General features: G+C 42.2%; 1 protein-coding gene across 2 annotated transcripts in view; it reads right to left on the bottom strand.

The window, feature by feature from the left end:
• SYMPK (symplekin) overlaps positions 1–16,316 on the bottom strand; it is a 133,830-nt gene extending 117,514 nt beyond the window's left edge. The window contains exons 1-5 of one of the 2 annotated variants that reach the window (XM_033956438.1): positions 16,205–16,316; positions 14,216–14,388; positions 11,140–11,205; positions 7,501–7,554; positions 3,778–3,851 (exon numbers count right to left, since the gene is read on the bottom strand). In XM_033956438.1, coding sequence (XP_033812329.1) covers positions 3,778–3,851; positions 7,501–7,554; positions 11,140–11,205; positions 14,216–14,311 — 290 coding nt within the window. In that variant the 5' untranslated portion in view covers positions 14,312–14,388; positions 16,205–16,316. Of the gene's footprint in view, positions 1–3,777; positions 3,852–7,500; positions 7,555–11,139; positions 11,206–14,215; positions 14,389–16,204 lie in introns of those variants that run through there. The other variant, XM_033956439.1, reaches the window with a different exon arrangement.
• Between the last annotated feature and the right edge of the window lie 443 nt (positions 16,317–16,759).

Here is a 16,759-nt window from a genome sequence, read left to right as displayed (position 1 = left end):
GGAAAAAGAAATTAAGAATTTGGAATTAAAATTGGTTAATAAATGGGAACAGGAGACATTTCAAATATTGTTTAAAAAAAAAAAAAGTGAATATAATGAAATTTCCTCTGGGTTAGTAAGGAAAGATATTTTTGCTCAGCAGGTGGTGTATTATGGTAGTGCAAATAAGGCTGGAAGAGACCCCTGGGGATCGCCGAGATGAACACGAGCAAATGGGGTATCATGTACTATGGAAACCATGTGCCCTAGGACAGTGTTCTTCAACCTTTTTACACCCGTGGACCGGCAGAAATAAAAGAATTATTTTGTGGACCGGCAAACTACTAGGACTAAAATTTAAAACCCCCGTTTACGCCCCATCTCCTTGAGCTCGGTCCCCGCAAACCATCTGATCCCATCTGCACAAGCCACAATTATGATTTTATATTAAACGTATTTTATTAAAGTATAAAAAGAAACAATATTCTGAACAATTGTGATTTTATAAATACAAATATACAGAGCACGGACCAACAAAACCCCTGTCTCCCCTCCCCTTCACATATATCCCCTCTACTATCAAGAAATAAAAGAATTATTTTGTGCATGCATTTCCGGATGGAATCGGTGCGTTCTGTATTTGCAACGGTGGCACCCAGGGAGTTTTTGTCTTCCTTGGATCAGTTTCCAGAGAGATTGTACAAGAATGGTCTTTAGACTTCGCTGGTGAAGGAGAAGCCATCGTTGATGGAGTACACCCAAAAAGCTTCTCCTGTCAAGCCTTTAAAGAGCGCTTTTGAAGAGTGGAACAGCAGAGATATGCGTCAATCCAGTCTTCAGGACTAAGACACTGAAGGCACCAACTGTGCGGATCAGTGATAGAGATGGCCCTGTTGCACTGAGAACACTTTTTAAACCCACTGGAAGGCTTGGACATCAATGGAAAAATAGTCACAGCAAGACCGAAGGACTCAATCGTAGCGGCTGTCGAGTGAATTAGAGCCCCAAATTCAATCGATGCAGCTGGCCTACTAAGAGGCTGAGAGGAGTCCGAAGGCCCCAAAATTTAAAAATGAAAAAAATCTGAGGTAGTTACATTAAAACCCTAAGGAAACAAAACAATGAAGAAAAATACAGGAAGGCAAAAATATGGAAAAAAAAAAAAAAACCCCGCGCGTTTAGAGACTTCAAAAACATAACTTCTTTGCTCTGTATAAGACTAAGAACTGATATCATGCCATCCGTCACTGGGCGGGAAGGCACTTGTGCATGCGTGGTACAGGTGGTCTCGAGACTACTGAAGAACTTAAAGTGACAGTATACTTTTGCACTGTCCATTCCGGGCTCTGTGGATGACGTCACCCATCTGTGAAAATATGCTGTCTGCTTGTGCCAGGATCTCAGACACAGCAACAAAAATCTGTGAATAAGCCAAAAAAAACAAACAAACCCCGAAACACACCACAAAACAATAAAGAGATATTTCATGCTCCCTTGCAGAAGGAAGAACTGAAGGGTGCAGCATAGACCATGGAGGAGGAGTTGAAAAGCTATGATTGACATCTTCTGCAGAATGCTCATGAGCAGATGGATAACCCTATGGTTCAGCACGCCTTCCATATTGCACTAGAATTACAAATACTTCTTTAGCTGAACTCCATACCCTCTCACCAACTACTTTACTCAAACTTTATCTCTAAATATGAAAGAGAAATTAAGGACAACACATCCTATGGCAGGGGTGCTCACACTTTTTGGGCTTGCGAGCTACTTTTAAAATGACCAAGTCAAAATGATCTACCAACAATAAATTTTAAAAAACACAAAGTACATTGTACGCAGAGAAAATGTTAATTATCATTTATATTCTGGGGGTCTTTTCAAAGAGATCAAAGCAGATGACTTTATGCAATGTCACTTCAGTAACAACTATATAAAAATAGACAAATAAACCCCCTCCCTTTTTACTAAACCACGATAGCAGTTTTTAACGCAGGGAGCTGCGATGAATGCCTTGCGCTGTTCTCGATGCTCATAGGCTCCCTGTGCTAAAAACTGCTATTGCGGTTTAGTAACAGGGGGCCATAGTGTAAAATATAGACAGCAGATATAAATTCTCAAAACAGCCACATTTTGATCACTAAATTGAAAATAAAATCATTTTTCCTACCTTTGTTGTCTGGTCATATTCAAATCTTATTGGTCCCAGGCTCTGGTTGTCTTCTGATAATTTCCTTGCCAGGGTCTCCTTTCTTCTATCTCCGTGCTAGCCATCCATCTTCTATCTCTGTCCTCCCCTTCCGTTTCCCTTCCCTCCCCTGGAGGTCTAGCATCTTTCCTTTTTCTCGTCTCCATCCACAGATCCACCTTTTCTCAACTATTCTCCTATCCAGTATCTCTATCCCCCCCTCCACACCATCCCTTAACTCCAACTTCTCTCCCTTTCTGTTCCTTCCCTCCCTAAATCCCATTGTCCACCATCTCTCTCCCACTCCTCTGTTTTCAAACCCATTATTTATTCCCCCCAAAGTCCGGCATATGCACGTCTCTTTGAACCCCCCTTCCCTCCCTCCCTTCTACACCAGGGCTCTCCCCACCTGAAGGCCTGCCTGTCCCCCCTGAAGGCCTGCACCCCATCCCTGAAGGCCTGCCTGTCCCCCCTGAAGGCCTGCACCCCATCCCTGAAGGCCTTTCCTGTCCTCCCTGAAGGCCTGCACCTCACCCCTGAAGGCCTGTCTGTCCCTCCTGAAGGCCTGCACCCCACTACTGAAGGCCTGCACTATCCCTCTGAAGGTCTGCCTGTCTCCCCTGAAGGCCTGCACTACCCCCCTGAAGGTCTGCATCCCACCCCTGAAGGTCTGCCTATCCCCCTGAAAGCCTGCACCCCCCTGAAAGCCTATGTGTTCCTCCATGACCTCCCACGCATCCCTTTACTTAATTTTAGCAGGGAGCAGCCTACAGAGACGATCGCCAGTACTTTAGCCATCCTTGCAGGTTGCCATAGGCCTCATAGGAGCTGTTGTCCCTCTGCCGTGGTCCCGCCCCCTCCTCTGATGTCAGAGGCAGGATCGTGGCAGAGGGAAGACAGTTCCTGTGCCTATGGCAACCTGCAAGGATCGCTAAAGTACTGGCGATCATCTCTGCAGGCTGCTCCCTGCTAAAATTAAGTAAAGGGATGCGTGGAAGGCCAGAGAGAAAGCCAGACAGCACAGAAAGGAAATCGCAAGGCTCAGCGGTTGCCTGAACGATTGACCAGTCGATCGCGATCGACGTATTGGGCACCCCTGTCCTATGGTGTTTCTAAACCCAAAGAGAGTTTGGAGATTGAGGCAATCAGAGAGCTGCCTCCTCAATAAGACTAGAACTTGGTGTGAAGGAGCCCCCTTGCTTTCTTCTCTCATTTTAGCAAGAAGAGTAGGTTTCCCACATGTGATATGCTAAAGGCCATAATAAAACTATTCTGTGGATTATTGGCATACTGTTGTGATATTGTGTTCTAGGATTTCATTGTATATACTGTAACTGCATATATGTGGCTGGCATAGCAGTAAACTGACAACTGCCCTGTTTGCAACACCAGTGTTTAATCATGAAGGAGTGTAAACTGCATGGAATGGCAGGTATAGCTCTGGCTGCCATGTTCAGCAGACTGGATGGACCGTGCAGCTGTTTATCTGTTGTCATTTACTATGTATTTCTATACTGACAGGCAATCCAGCTCCCTGGGCACTCTATATCACAAAAAGAAAAACTGATTAGATTAGCCATTTCTGCAGTCATTTAATTATCAGGTCTTACCAAGCCTCTTCTATAAATCCAATCACAAACTTGCGCACCTCAATGGACTTGTCTGCCTGGAAAGCGATCATCTCCTGCACAAATTCACACAGAGAGATAGCAGTCAGATGCAATGATGCACAGAACACTCTTTAACCCAAAACTTCTTTCTGTCCCTTTCTGTGCTGCCCTCCTCACCTCAGCTTCTGACATACAGCTTTTTCTTTTGATCTTCATTTAAACTAACTCTAAGGCTCCATCTAAAAATATGTGCATTAATTGCTTGGGACTCCTACCTAGAAAATGGCATACAGATAAATTACCATGGTAAAAATAAATAAAAACTGGGATTTTTAGTGCAGATTCAGGAGCAAAGCTATTTACTGCTCCATCAGAACAGTAAAAATCTTTGCTCCAATAGGGGGAGGAGGGGGGACCCTCAATTATCACTCCAAGGTTGTCCTCCCTTCAGGCTGCCGACACTGGAAAATCTTCTCAAGCCAGCAGATCCCCACACAGGCCTAGTTGTGGCCTTCCCTCTGTTAGATTCCTCTTCATGATGCAACTTCCTGTTTTGGAAAAGACAGGGAGTTGCATAACAAGAAGGGACCCAGCAGAGAGAAGGCCTTTACCAGGCTTATGTGGGGATCACCTAGCTCCAGAAGGTATCTAATCTAATCTAATCTTCCATTTGTGAGTCACACATAACTATACAGGTTCAAGGCAACAGATCAAAGGCCCATATTCACTAAGCAAACCGATCATGTACCGATCGGTTTGCAAGACCTTTGCGACCAAATTTCCCTCCAACCCCATTCACTAAAGCCTGTAGCGATCCTCCCATGCAAATAAGCAAAACCCCATGCAAAATAGCCAAGCGACTGATTCACTAGCAATTGCTTGGCTATTTTGAATCGGGTATTACTATCAGCAAACCCGACTGCTACAGACCTGTCGGTAACTGAGTTACCTTCAGGTCTGCAGGTTTTTTGACAGGCCTGCCTGTCTTTTTTATTCATTTTTTTTCTATGGCACGGATATTTTGCATGTGTTACATACTGATGAGGCTCATTTGAACCTGGGAGTGGCAGCCTATTAAAAATGGACAGCTATGTGGTGGAATGGGCAAGCATGAAAAATAAAATAGCCATTATTTTCCTTCCATTGCTCTGGATTTTACTAGTCAGGGTTTTGGTTATAAGATAAGGACCTATCCAAGGGCAAAGGAGGAGGGTTTAAATGGCTAGATAAAATTACAATTGGAAAAGCCAGAACACAAACCAGATAAAACAAACAGGGGATAATATATTGACCTAAATATGTGTTTTTGTGCTGAGGTCACTGGAAACAGGAGTAGGCCTTCTCTCATGTCACTAGAATTAATATATAAGCTCTGTTGAAGACCAGAGAAGATACACACAGGCTGTAACTTAGTTTTATGAAGTCCCATTGTTTCAATGTGTGTCCAGTCTCCAGAGACCTGCAGAACAGATAAGGTTTGGCTTCTGACCTGGTTGCTATAGAGATGGACTTTTCTTCTTACTACAGAGATTACATTCCAGGGGAAGGGGTTTCCCTCTCCTTTTTTTGCAAGGTAAAGTTAGAAATGCTAATTGGATATACAAAATGATGAATTAAATTTAGTGAACTAAGGTAGGAACTTTCATATTCAATGGTTCAGATTGAAATATAATTACCTCTAACAATTGTACTAGAGGATGCATATAGGAAAATGTAGGGTTTGTTGTGGGAGTGGATTAGCCACTCCCCTTTTCTTTCATTGAGACACGGGATTTTCAGTGCATGCTCTTAAATGACTTAGTCACATGGGAGCAGTAGTTGACTTTTAAAAAGAAATGATTTAAAGCTGTGTGTATGGATAATTTTTCCTCTGTAAGTATATTGTAATACTTTTTATTGTAACACTTTTTCCTGGTTTCTTCTGTACTTTTTCTTTATTAGATAAGCTAGTATTAAAATGTAACTTTTAAGAATTCTTGTATGAGGGGGACGGACACTCCCCCAATATGCATACAAGCGCCTTATTTGGTATCAAGTATTCATGACCAATTAGATGCAGACAGTAAAATGTCGTCGTGTATTAGGTATTTTTAAGTGAACCTAGCAGAACAGAATTTTGAGGGTGTTATGTCAGGGAAGTTGCATTTACACCCTCTGACTTGTAATGTTCCTCCCAAGGTGCATTACTTTACATTTCTTGGCATTAAAGTTTAGTTGCCAAATATTGGACCATTTTTCCAATACAAGCAGGTCTTGCTCCATAGTGTTGGGCCTGGTTGCGCTGTCAGATTCTGAGGCCCTGCCCACAACGCTGCATAGTTTAGTGTCGTCGGCAAATAGTGTAATTCTGCCTCGAAGTCCCTGAGTTAGATCCCCTACAAAGATATTAAATAGCATTGAGCCCAAGACCGAGCCTTGCGGCACTCCACTGGTCACTCTCGATATTTTAAGGGGATACCGTTTACCACCACTCTTTGAAGCCTGCCGCTAAGCCAGTCTTGTACCCATGCTGTCAGCGTTTCTCCTAGTCTTAGCGAGTTCATCTTATTTAATAACCTTCGGTGTGGAACACTATCAAAAGCCTTACTAAAGTCCAAATACACTATGTCCAGGGACTCACCCTCATCCAGTTTTTTTGTTACCAAATCAAAGAAGCTTATCAAATTGGATTGACAAGACCTTCCCTTTGTAAAGTGTGGATCTCTTAATCTTTCATCATCCAGGAACGTGTCTAGTCTGTTCTTAATCAATTTTTCCATGAGTTTACTCACTATTGATGTGAGACTCGCTGGTCTATAATTTTCAGCCTCTGACCTACTTCCCTTTTTGTGGAGCGGGATAACGTTGGCAGTTTTCCAGTCTAGGGGTACTTTTCCCTTGCTCAGGGAAAGATTGAAGAGCACGGCCAAAGCTCTGCCAGGACATCGCTCAATTCTCGAAGTACTCTAAGGTGTAGATTGTCCGGGCCCATAGCTTTGTTCACTTTTATTTTTGATAGCTCACAGTAGACTTCGCTTGCAGTAAATTCCGTGTCCCGGAATGGGTCTTCTGAACCCCCCCTTGTCTGTAGCTGAGGACCGGATCCTGGCGCTTTGCAGGTGAAGACTGAGCAGAAATAGTTATTGAGTATTTCTGCTTTGTCTGCATCTAAGTCTGTAAAGTTGCCGTCAGGTTTCTTTAGGTGCCCAATACCGCTTGTGTTCTTCTTCCTGTCACTAACGTATTTAAAAAAGGATTTCTCCCCCATCTTTACCTGCCTAGCTATGTTTTCTTCCATCCGGAGTTTAGCCTCTCTGACTGTCGTTTTAACTTTTCTGGATTTTGCCATATAGGTTTCTTTAGCTTCTGATTGCTGTGATTGTTTGTAGGTAACAAATGCTTTTTTGTTTTGTTTTGCTAGTGCTGAGATCTCCACGGAGAACCATTGTGGTTTGTTGTTCCTGTGTTACTTAAGTGTGCCATATCAAATATAACCTGTACATGGCATGATAATGAAGGAAAAGTTTGCTGAATCTGGTGTTCGCCTTCCATGTTGCCTATGACAGGACACAGATAAAGCCCAAAAGCTGAAAATGAATAACGGACATTAGACAGTGCACTCACTGGCCAAGTGTTAACAAATGGGATACTGCCTTTCTTTATCTTAATACATTAATTTTATTGATGTTTGTTACCAAGATGCAAAGATCACAAAACGTGTAAATTATATTAAGTTTTACTTACATCCAAAAAGTTATCCAAGAGGCTGGGATCTTTGTTTATAATCAATTCTTGGACCTTGTAAAGCAAAAGAAATTAATCAAAATATGTAAGTCAATTCAACAGATTTCATGGTGCAGCTATAAAGCAGTTTCAAAGTCTGACTGATAGGTGAACATCTCCCTGTGCATAGAAAAGTTTATCAGAATGGCACTGTCTAAACAAAATGCTCTGAAATGTAATTTGTATGAAAGTTTGTTTAGAACAGTGGTTCTTAATAGTGTGCAGCGGCACACTAGTATACCGCAACAGGTGGCTAGGTGCACCGCAAACTGTTGTGGGTAAGTATTTGAGGCCAGGCTTGTGGAGGGTGAAGAGAGGTGTGGCGAGGCTCAGGAATGCTTGAGTGGAAGTGGCAAGGCATGGCGAGGCTGGGGAGCACATGCAAGAGAGGCGAGACAAGCAAGGTGAGGGTGCAGGTGTGAGGCCAGGGAGCATTCGAAAAGCAAACCAGTGGGAAGGTGTGGGGCGCTACACACCTGTCACTAGTCAGCTCTGAGTCACCCTCTTTGCTGTGTGACAGGGCAGAGAGGGGACCGCATAATGTAAGGCAGTCACACATAGTAGCTAGGCCCACTTTCTCCTGTCTCTCAGGGACAGGGCAACTCACTGGGATGATCTTTGCCTGTCCTGACTATGCATTTCTCCCAATCACTGTTTTCTTCTTAGTCCTCCCTGACGAGATACATTTTCCACCCCCTCCCCCTTTCTGCAAGTGTTTCACTGTGAATGATTTAACTCAGCTTTTCTTTTATTATTTTTTTACAAGATCTAGAACCTCAGTTTTCTACATCATACCTATCTGAATTAGGTTTGTCTTCACTAACATTAAATGCTAAACAAGAGAAAGATTTCAATGCAATAAAGATGAAATTAGGGTATGTTTGTGTGACAGGGTGTACATCCTGTCACAGGAACCTAGAATGCTTAAAGAAAGACAATATGCAAAAAACTAGGTTTGAGAAGGAACCATGAGGCCACTGGGGAAACCCATTTGCATATTAATTAACTACAAGAGGCATATATCCTGACAGGAAAGAACCTTTGTTTCAGGACAGAAGGGGGGGGGGAAGGAAGAAGATGAGGTCCAATAGGTGTATTAAAGAGAGCATCCATGTATAGAAAGGGGGAACTCCCCTAGCTTACTAGAATGGGATGGAGGACGAGTTGGCCATTAGGAAAATAAATTTTGCGATACTGCTTGACCGAAGTGACCATCCTGTCTGGAATACGATTCCAGATAGTAGTATGATGTTAATGTGTGAACTGAGGACCAAGTAGCAGCTTTACAGATTTCATCAATAGGAGTGGAGTGAAGAAAAGCAACTGAAGCTGCCAAGGCTCTTGACTTTGTGGGCTGTGACATGACTCCAATGAATCATATACAAAAACGGGTGTAAATACAAAACAGTCTGAACCACAACACAATCTCAAATTAGCACCAAAAAATGGTAATTTTGTGAATGTATTGAGGGGAGCCTCAGAGACTATAAAAACTTGGTGTTCTCAGCTGACGGCGCCATTTTGAAAAGAATTCTTTTGAGCCACGGAAAAAGTTGTGTTCCCTAAGTTGTTGTATTTTTATGTTAAGCACTAAGATTTAAGAGAATTTAAGATAACTTAAAACAGAGTAAAGGTTATTTTGAGCTGAATGAATTTGGTGAAAGAAAGTCTTTTGGTTGACGACTTAGCTCTGTGAGGAGACTTGTCAGAAATAGTGTCATAAGCCTCAGAGACATCATCCGCTGAATCAATCTGTAAGTCCAAGTCAAAAAAGTCTTTTAGCGAAGAAGTGCATTGGGACCGATGATGTCGAGTCCGGTGTTAGTCCGATGGAAGAGCGGGAAGGAGAGTGGTGTTTACGCTGAAGATGAATGATGTTGAGCAGACTTGGATCGTTGAGAGGGTGAAGGAGAGCACTGATGTCTGGAAGAACTGGATCAACACCTTGATGGAGAACGGGATCTGCGATGAGAAGCGCTGTTCTTATGCATGGAATATTGGCACAGTATCAGAGATCCAGTATCGGTATCACAGGACCTGGTGGCCTAATGCTCAGGCTGGGCCAGTACTGATGGAGTCAGTGTCTGAGCAAGAAGCTTAAACATGTCACTGACTTGGAAAAGCGCTTCGAGCTTCTCACAGTATGAAAGTGCTGGTACCGTTTGGCATTTTGCCAATATCATTGGTGCCTTGTCTGGCCTCTGCGATGGTGACCGTGAAGAGGATGCATGCACACCTCAATGCAGGAGAGGCCAGACATAAGGACGGTCGTTGCTTGGGCAGCATCAAGGGACTCGATGCAATTGTGACCTGCGAAGCTGGTGACATTTTAGTTGGTTTACCCAAAGGAGCAATGTTCACCGATGCCAACATCAATGCTTTCAATGTTGAAGGCTGTGATGTTGTCTCGGTGTGTCAATACCGGTGCCAAATAACTTTTCTTGTTGGAGCCTTTAACTCTTAATTGTACGTTTTTGCAGGGTAGAACACCACATGCAGGATTTGACACGGTGTTCCGGGCCAAGGCATTGTATACTGTAAGCATCAACTATGTGGGTCAGTGACAGAAATCTGCTGTTGGCACCTACAATACTTTTTAAACCTAGTCAGCAGCTGGGTTTAAAAAGTATTGCAGGTGCCGCATCAGTTAATTGAATTCAATGGCTGAGGGAAAAAAAACGAGGCCTCGACAGGTGAAGCCCACGAGGTGAGAACAGCAAGGAAAAAATATCCTAAACTGTTTTTTGTTTTAGTTTTTAAACACAAAATATGTATCTAAACTACGAAAAAGAAATACGACTAAAATATATGTGAGTCCTCCAGGTTTTTTAATTTTTAGGAAAATATTTCTTTTTTTCTTTTATGTACCCATGACCGACATATCTATCCACATAATAAGAGACCATCTCTGGCCTATTAGCCAGTCCGAATCCAAAGAGACTTCACTATTAGTAAGTTTAAACACATGGGGGTGCTAAAGAGTAAGAAAGACATTGCTAATCTCCTCTCTCATAAGAATTTTGTTCACGTAGCACAACTTTAAGCGTATGTCATGCAAAGACTTTAACAACAACACAATAGAGGCCAGGGAGATGTCTAAACCAACCAACAGTTACATTTATTACAAGGCAACATGAAATAAAACAAAGTCCTGGGTCTTTAAAAGTACCATTAAAAGTCCCAAATGGTGGAATCCTAGAAAAGTCCCCAACCAGGATCCAGGTTTCAGCAAACAAAATTGTCTTCTTCAGGGGACAATGCATTGAGGGTTTTCTTTGTCACTAGCATGAAGGCATCTCGCAACTAAAGGTGCCAAAGACTTTCACATTCACAGTCAAACCCAAATTTGGAAGTTTTTGAAAAGCAGATAATTGTGTACTGCTGTACTGTAAGTCACTGTTTGATGGGTATTCATTAACTAAAAGTCAGTCACACATTTGCTGTAATTAAATATTTCTTCAGCAAATGCAGCAACCATTTTTATTTTTTTGTGTACTCTTTTTTGTCACTGCAAATTTGGTAACCCTATTTAAGACTAAACTGAACTCTGTGCTATGTAATCACCATCTTCTCTTTCAACGCTCGTCATGGTCCCCTTACCTGCTTCAGGATGGTCAGTTTGGACTCCGTGCTTATCAATGCTGCCTGATTCAGCAAGTCAACTACCTGGAAAATAAAGAGAGATTAGGTTCTTATCTTGCTAATATCTTTTCGAGTAGATAGGTGTGTCATTCTGGATGGACAGGTAATATTCCAGTGCCCACGAGCCATGCAGAAGAAATCCACGCCGGCTGTTTAATCCCTCCTACTTCACAAGAGGTTCCAAAGCTGTCAATAGCCCCTTCTAGAAACACTGGTGAAGGAGGGGTATGGGGAATCTCCCCAAAGAACAAGTCTATTCTGCTCTGAAATTATAACAAACATGTGAAACATTGAACAATCAAAACAGCAAAACAATCATGCCAAACAGAAACATTAATGAAGCTCAAATAATACCCCAAAGTGACCTGGCAATAGACTATTCTTCGTTGACACTACATTCACTCTGTAAAACTTGGAAAATGTATGTAGAGTGGACCTAGTCAATGCCTTACATATCTCCAGAGGGAAGACCACCCTAGCTTCGACAAAGCCACGCTTCTAGTCAAATGCACATTTACGGAAACAGGGACTGCTTCCCACAAACAATATATGCCAATGAAATGGCCCTATGGATCCATCTGGAAATCATGGCCTTGGAAGTGGGTGCACCATGTCTAGCTAGATTTATAAGAATGAAAAATATGGTCAAATAGCATGAACTCGTTGGTGCTCTCAAGATATTGGAGAAACATTTGCTTAACATCCAACTTCTTCAGAAACCAGTCCTTTTTCTTGGAACCTGTGGACTGGAATGCCAGCAATCTAACTTCCTGATTGGCATGGAATGTCAAACCAACCTTTAGCAAAAAGGATTGAATGATACACAAAGAGACTCCAGTTTCAGTAAATTTAAGGAAAGGCTCTCTGCAAGAAAAGGCCTGTAACTCCCGAGACCCTTCTCGCTGAGGTAATAGCTACCAGAAAAACTGTTTTGAGTATCAGATCCATCAAAGACGCTTCCTTCAGCAGCTCATATGGAGCCTGGCTGAGACCCTACAAAACTACATTAAGATCCCAAGAAGGGAATGGAGATCTTACTGGGAACCTGATAGGCAGTGCTCCCTTTAGAATTCTGGCTATGTCCGGATGAGACGCCAGTGCAGTTCTTTAGTCTCAAGCCCTAATGATACAGTGACAGAATTCATCATCATTCCCGTCCTTGCGGATAACCAACCACAGAACTTTGAACACACTAAACATAAAAGATTCCAAATCGGAGACTATTCCACCAATCTTTCTAAAACGTTTTTTTGGGGTTTTTTTTTCATTTTTTGGGACCTGATATTTTAAATTTGATCTGCACTAGTTTAAGTACAGGAACTCTTCCAAAAGTATGGAAGAAAGCAATTATTCATCCCATAATCAATTAGTTCACAAGAGGTTTCAAACTATTGACCCATTTCAAACATTCCTTTCTTGATAAAGCTTACAGAAGATAGCTTTTCGCCAAATTTCAGATTTTGTTGAACAAACAAAAGTGCTTCATCCAAACCAAACCGGATTCCGTCCATATCATTCCACAGAACTTTCACTTCTTGGGTTGACTACAAAAATTCTTTATCATCTCGACCATCACCAGTCCATCTTACTTATTTCTTTAGATCTATCATCGGCATTTGACACGATAGATCATAAGCTTCTTCTGCCTCGTCTGTGTGAAATTGGAATCAAAGACCAGGTCTTGGACTGGTTTTCATCTTTTTTTACAGATCGTTCCTCCAAGGTAGTATTTAACTCAACATCGTCTGATTCATTTATAACTGATTATGGTATCCCCCAGGGTTCCATCTTCTCTCCCCTACTTTTCAATATTTTTTGTGCCCCCTTTTAACATTAGGGCAATCTATCGGATTCGCGTTTGCTTATGCAGATTATGTCCAACTAATTCACCCGATAGATCTAAATAATCAAACAGAAATACATTACATTAGTGATTTCTATTCCGCCTTTACCTTGCGGTTCAACATCTTCCCAATACCAACTATATCAAATACTAATGGAATTCTCCACCCACCCAGACAAATCACAACAGACAGAAACACAAACTACTAGACCTACACCTACCACCCCAACACACAAATAACAAGAAGACCGACTAACCCCTACAAGACCAAAACGCACTCTCACCAAAGATCGCTCATCTACTCAAAAACAACTCACAGTGAACCAACAAACTACACCAATCTCACATGTGCATACTTAAACATAAGAGCCATAAGCCCAAAAACAGAACACATAAAAACTGGATAGAAAGGGAAAAACTAGACTGCCTCTTTCTCACTGAAACCTGGCTTACTTCTGAAACAGACCCCAGAATAACAGAAGTTTGCCCTAAAGGATACAAAATGATAGTGGCCTGCAGAGAAAACAAAAGAGGAGGAAGAATTGCCATCATAGCCAAAAACATCATAGACCTAAAAATACAAGACAAAATTACTACCCCCATACATGGACTTACTAGCCTGTCAAGTCTAAGGCACCCTAAACTGCATGCTTTGCTACATAACACCAGGAAACTGGAAAACAGCAAACCCAAAATTCGAAGATTTTATCTACTGAAACTCATTAACGACAACTTACAACTTAATCCTAGGAGACCTAAACCTCTACCTCGAAAACCAAGCCTCCAAACAAGTAGAAATCTTACTATCTTACCTTGAGGCCTTAACATACAAGATATTAGACCCTCAAACCACTCATGAAAAAGGTCACCAACTCAACATTGCAGCCTACATGACCCAACAACCCACACAACCAGAAATTCACACATCAAATAGAAATTGGTATTGCTCCCTCTGGTCAAATCACTATACATACTCCTTCTACAAGCAGTCTCACGACATGGGATGCTTAACCCATTTTCCAGGAATAGAGTGGGATTGTACAAGAACTGTTTTAATTTGTTTTGGGTTTTTTTTTGGGGGGGGGTATTTGGTTTTTTGGGGGGAGGGGTATTTTTGCTGTTTGGTTTATTGTGCCTTATTTTATCTGCAGCAGAAAATTTCACTCATAATTTATTGCTATACACACTCACCCTCTCTGTGGTGGTCATGTTGTCAACTCCATCATCTTGGGTGAAGAACTGAGATGCTACACTCATGCACACAATGTTTTCGCTCCTGCTCGCCATTTTTCAGCACCAATTTCAGAAAGTCAGAATCACATCACCAGGATGCTGGTCCTAATCTTGGTTCTGATACAGACGCCCTGAAACACAAACTCTTTATGTACAAATGTTTCCTTCACTTAAAAGTTGTACAATTAGTTGCTCTCTGCGCCCAGCTCACGGTTAAACAGTTTCATGATTACAAAATACAGTTCGTCAAACACAAGCAACTGCTTCCTGCAGAAGCAATCGTGATATTTCAGTTTTTCCATCCATTTCATTAGTCAATACAGAGAGCCACACAGTACAGCCACTGACCACACAGTTTCCACCATTAACTTTATACAAAAAAAATGGCCAAAGAATGTGATAAGTATGCAAATCACTGAAAGAAGTGGAAAGCTATATAGTTCTTAAGGTTACTGGTTGAATTAGCAAAGCTGTATAAATTCTTAGTTTATAAAACGATTGAACAAACTCGTTTTTACCAATTTTCTAAAATTGAAGTAGGATGAGGAAAGCATGATAACTTAAGCCAATCGTTCCATTTGCCTGCCTGGAAGGCAAGAGTTCTGTCCAAGAATCTTTTGTAGTGGCAGGCCTTTATTGTCAGATAGGTGAACAGATGTATTCTTCATGTGGGCCTAATAGAACTTGCGAGATTAAATTGGGAAACTAGGTAAGTGGGTGCCAGACCAAATATTGATTTATAACACAGACAAGAGAACTTAAACAGGATTCGCGCCTCCAGGGCAGCCAATGGAGTTTTTGATAGTAGGGGCTTATGTGTTCCCATTTCTTCTGCCCAAAAATCAGTCCAACTGCCGAATTTTGAATGACTCTGAGTCTTAGAATGGTTTTTTTGAAGGATCCCAGTAAATATTGTTGAAATAATGGAGCAAGCTTAAGATGGAAGATTGAACCAGTAAGCGTATACTTCAGAGGAGAGGGGTGATATGATAGATATATTTTAATACCTATGTGGCATAAATACACGAGGTGAGGCTCAACAGAAAGGAAACTCCAGACAGCATAGGTTGAGGAGTCATCTAAAGAAATACTTTTTAATAGAAAGGATGGTAGATGAGTGGAAAAGTCTCCCAGTAGAAATGGTGAAGACAAAGACTGAAATCAAAAAATCATGGGACAGGCACGTGGGATTTCTTAGGAAGAGGAGGAGATAGGGGATACTGTGGATGGACAGACAGGATGGGGCCATTTGGACTTTATCTGCCGTGCGTTTCTATGTTAAACCCGTGGCAATGCTTTCTACATTGCTTACACATTCACAACCAATATTTGGCATTACAAGAAATTGATGTATGTATTTCAATGATGGTCCGCAGAAATATAAAAAGGCTAATTTTCAAAGCACTTAAACCAGTGGTTCTTAACCTGGGTTCGACCGAACCCCAGGGGTTCGGTGAGTCAGTCTCGCGGGTTCGGCGGAGGTCAATATAGCGCGCAATCCTTTTCGAGGATGCTGGACATGAAAAGGATCAGACTTTGTTGGGAAAATGACATGAGAGTGGCACTTGCCAAGGTGAAGCCGCGCATTTCTGAACTGGTCTCTGAGAGGCAACAGCAGAAGTCACACTGATTTGCAGTAAGTTTCATTATTATGTTGTTATTATTCGAAATATAGGAGAACTTTTTTGTTTTCAAAATTGATATTATTTTTTCCCTCACTGTATACCTATGTTTTGAATTTGTAAAAATCATATTTTATTTTTCCAATGAACACGCCTATGACACTGGTGGGGTTCAGTACCTCCAACAAGGTTAAGAACCACTGCCTTAAAGACATCCGGCTACCCTCACAGTCCTCTTTGCCACATGTACTCGATGGCCCGTCTCCCCTCCCCACAGCCAGCCATTTCTCCCTTCTCCCCTCAGCTCCATGTCCGCCATTCGTACCTGGTCGCTCACTAGTTGTCCCCCATTTTTTTTCCTTTTCCAGTGCCGGGTCCTCTCTGACGCAACTTCCTGTTTCCGGACAGGCAGAACCGATAAAGCTATATTAGAGGAGGGCAGGATACCGGAAAAGGAAAGCTGTTGGTGGTTTTTACCAGAAACCCGGCGAATGGAAGCCTCTGAATGATCAACTAGCCACTCACGATTCTCCAAGACATCCAAGCACCGCCTCCTCTTCCCATAATTCAGTGCGGCCGCACGACTGGTGTATGCGTGGGTTAGTGTGAGCCTCGCTGCCTCAGCCCGGGCAGAGAGAGCAAGTGTGGTTGCGCCGAATGACTGCAAAGACGACTCGTTTGTCAGCCAGGACAGGGCAGAAAGGAAGACGGATAGAGACGTCCGTCCTCCTTCCATTGCTTTCAAACCGCAGATTTCTCAATCCCTATGCAATCTCTAACCAACCAGGTTAAGTATTCAATAAATGCACCAGGAATCATAAGATCTGCACCGATGGAGATTGCAGATATACTTTTATACCTAAAAGGGTGCGTCGAGGGA

Source organism: Geotrypetes seraphini, chromosome 8, assembly GCF_902459505.1.
Source record: "Geotrypetes seraphini chromosome 8, aGeoSer1.1, whole genome shotgun sequence".
Classification (NCBI taxonomy): domain Eukaryota; kingdom Metazoa; phylum Chordata; class Amphibia; order Gymnophiona; family Dermophiidae; genus Geotrypetes; species Geotrypetes seraphini.
Note: the sequence above shows the minus strand (reverse complement) of the source record. Positions and strands in the feature narration are given on the sequence as shown.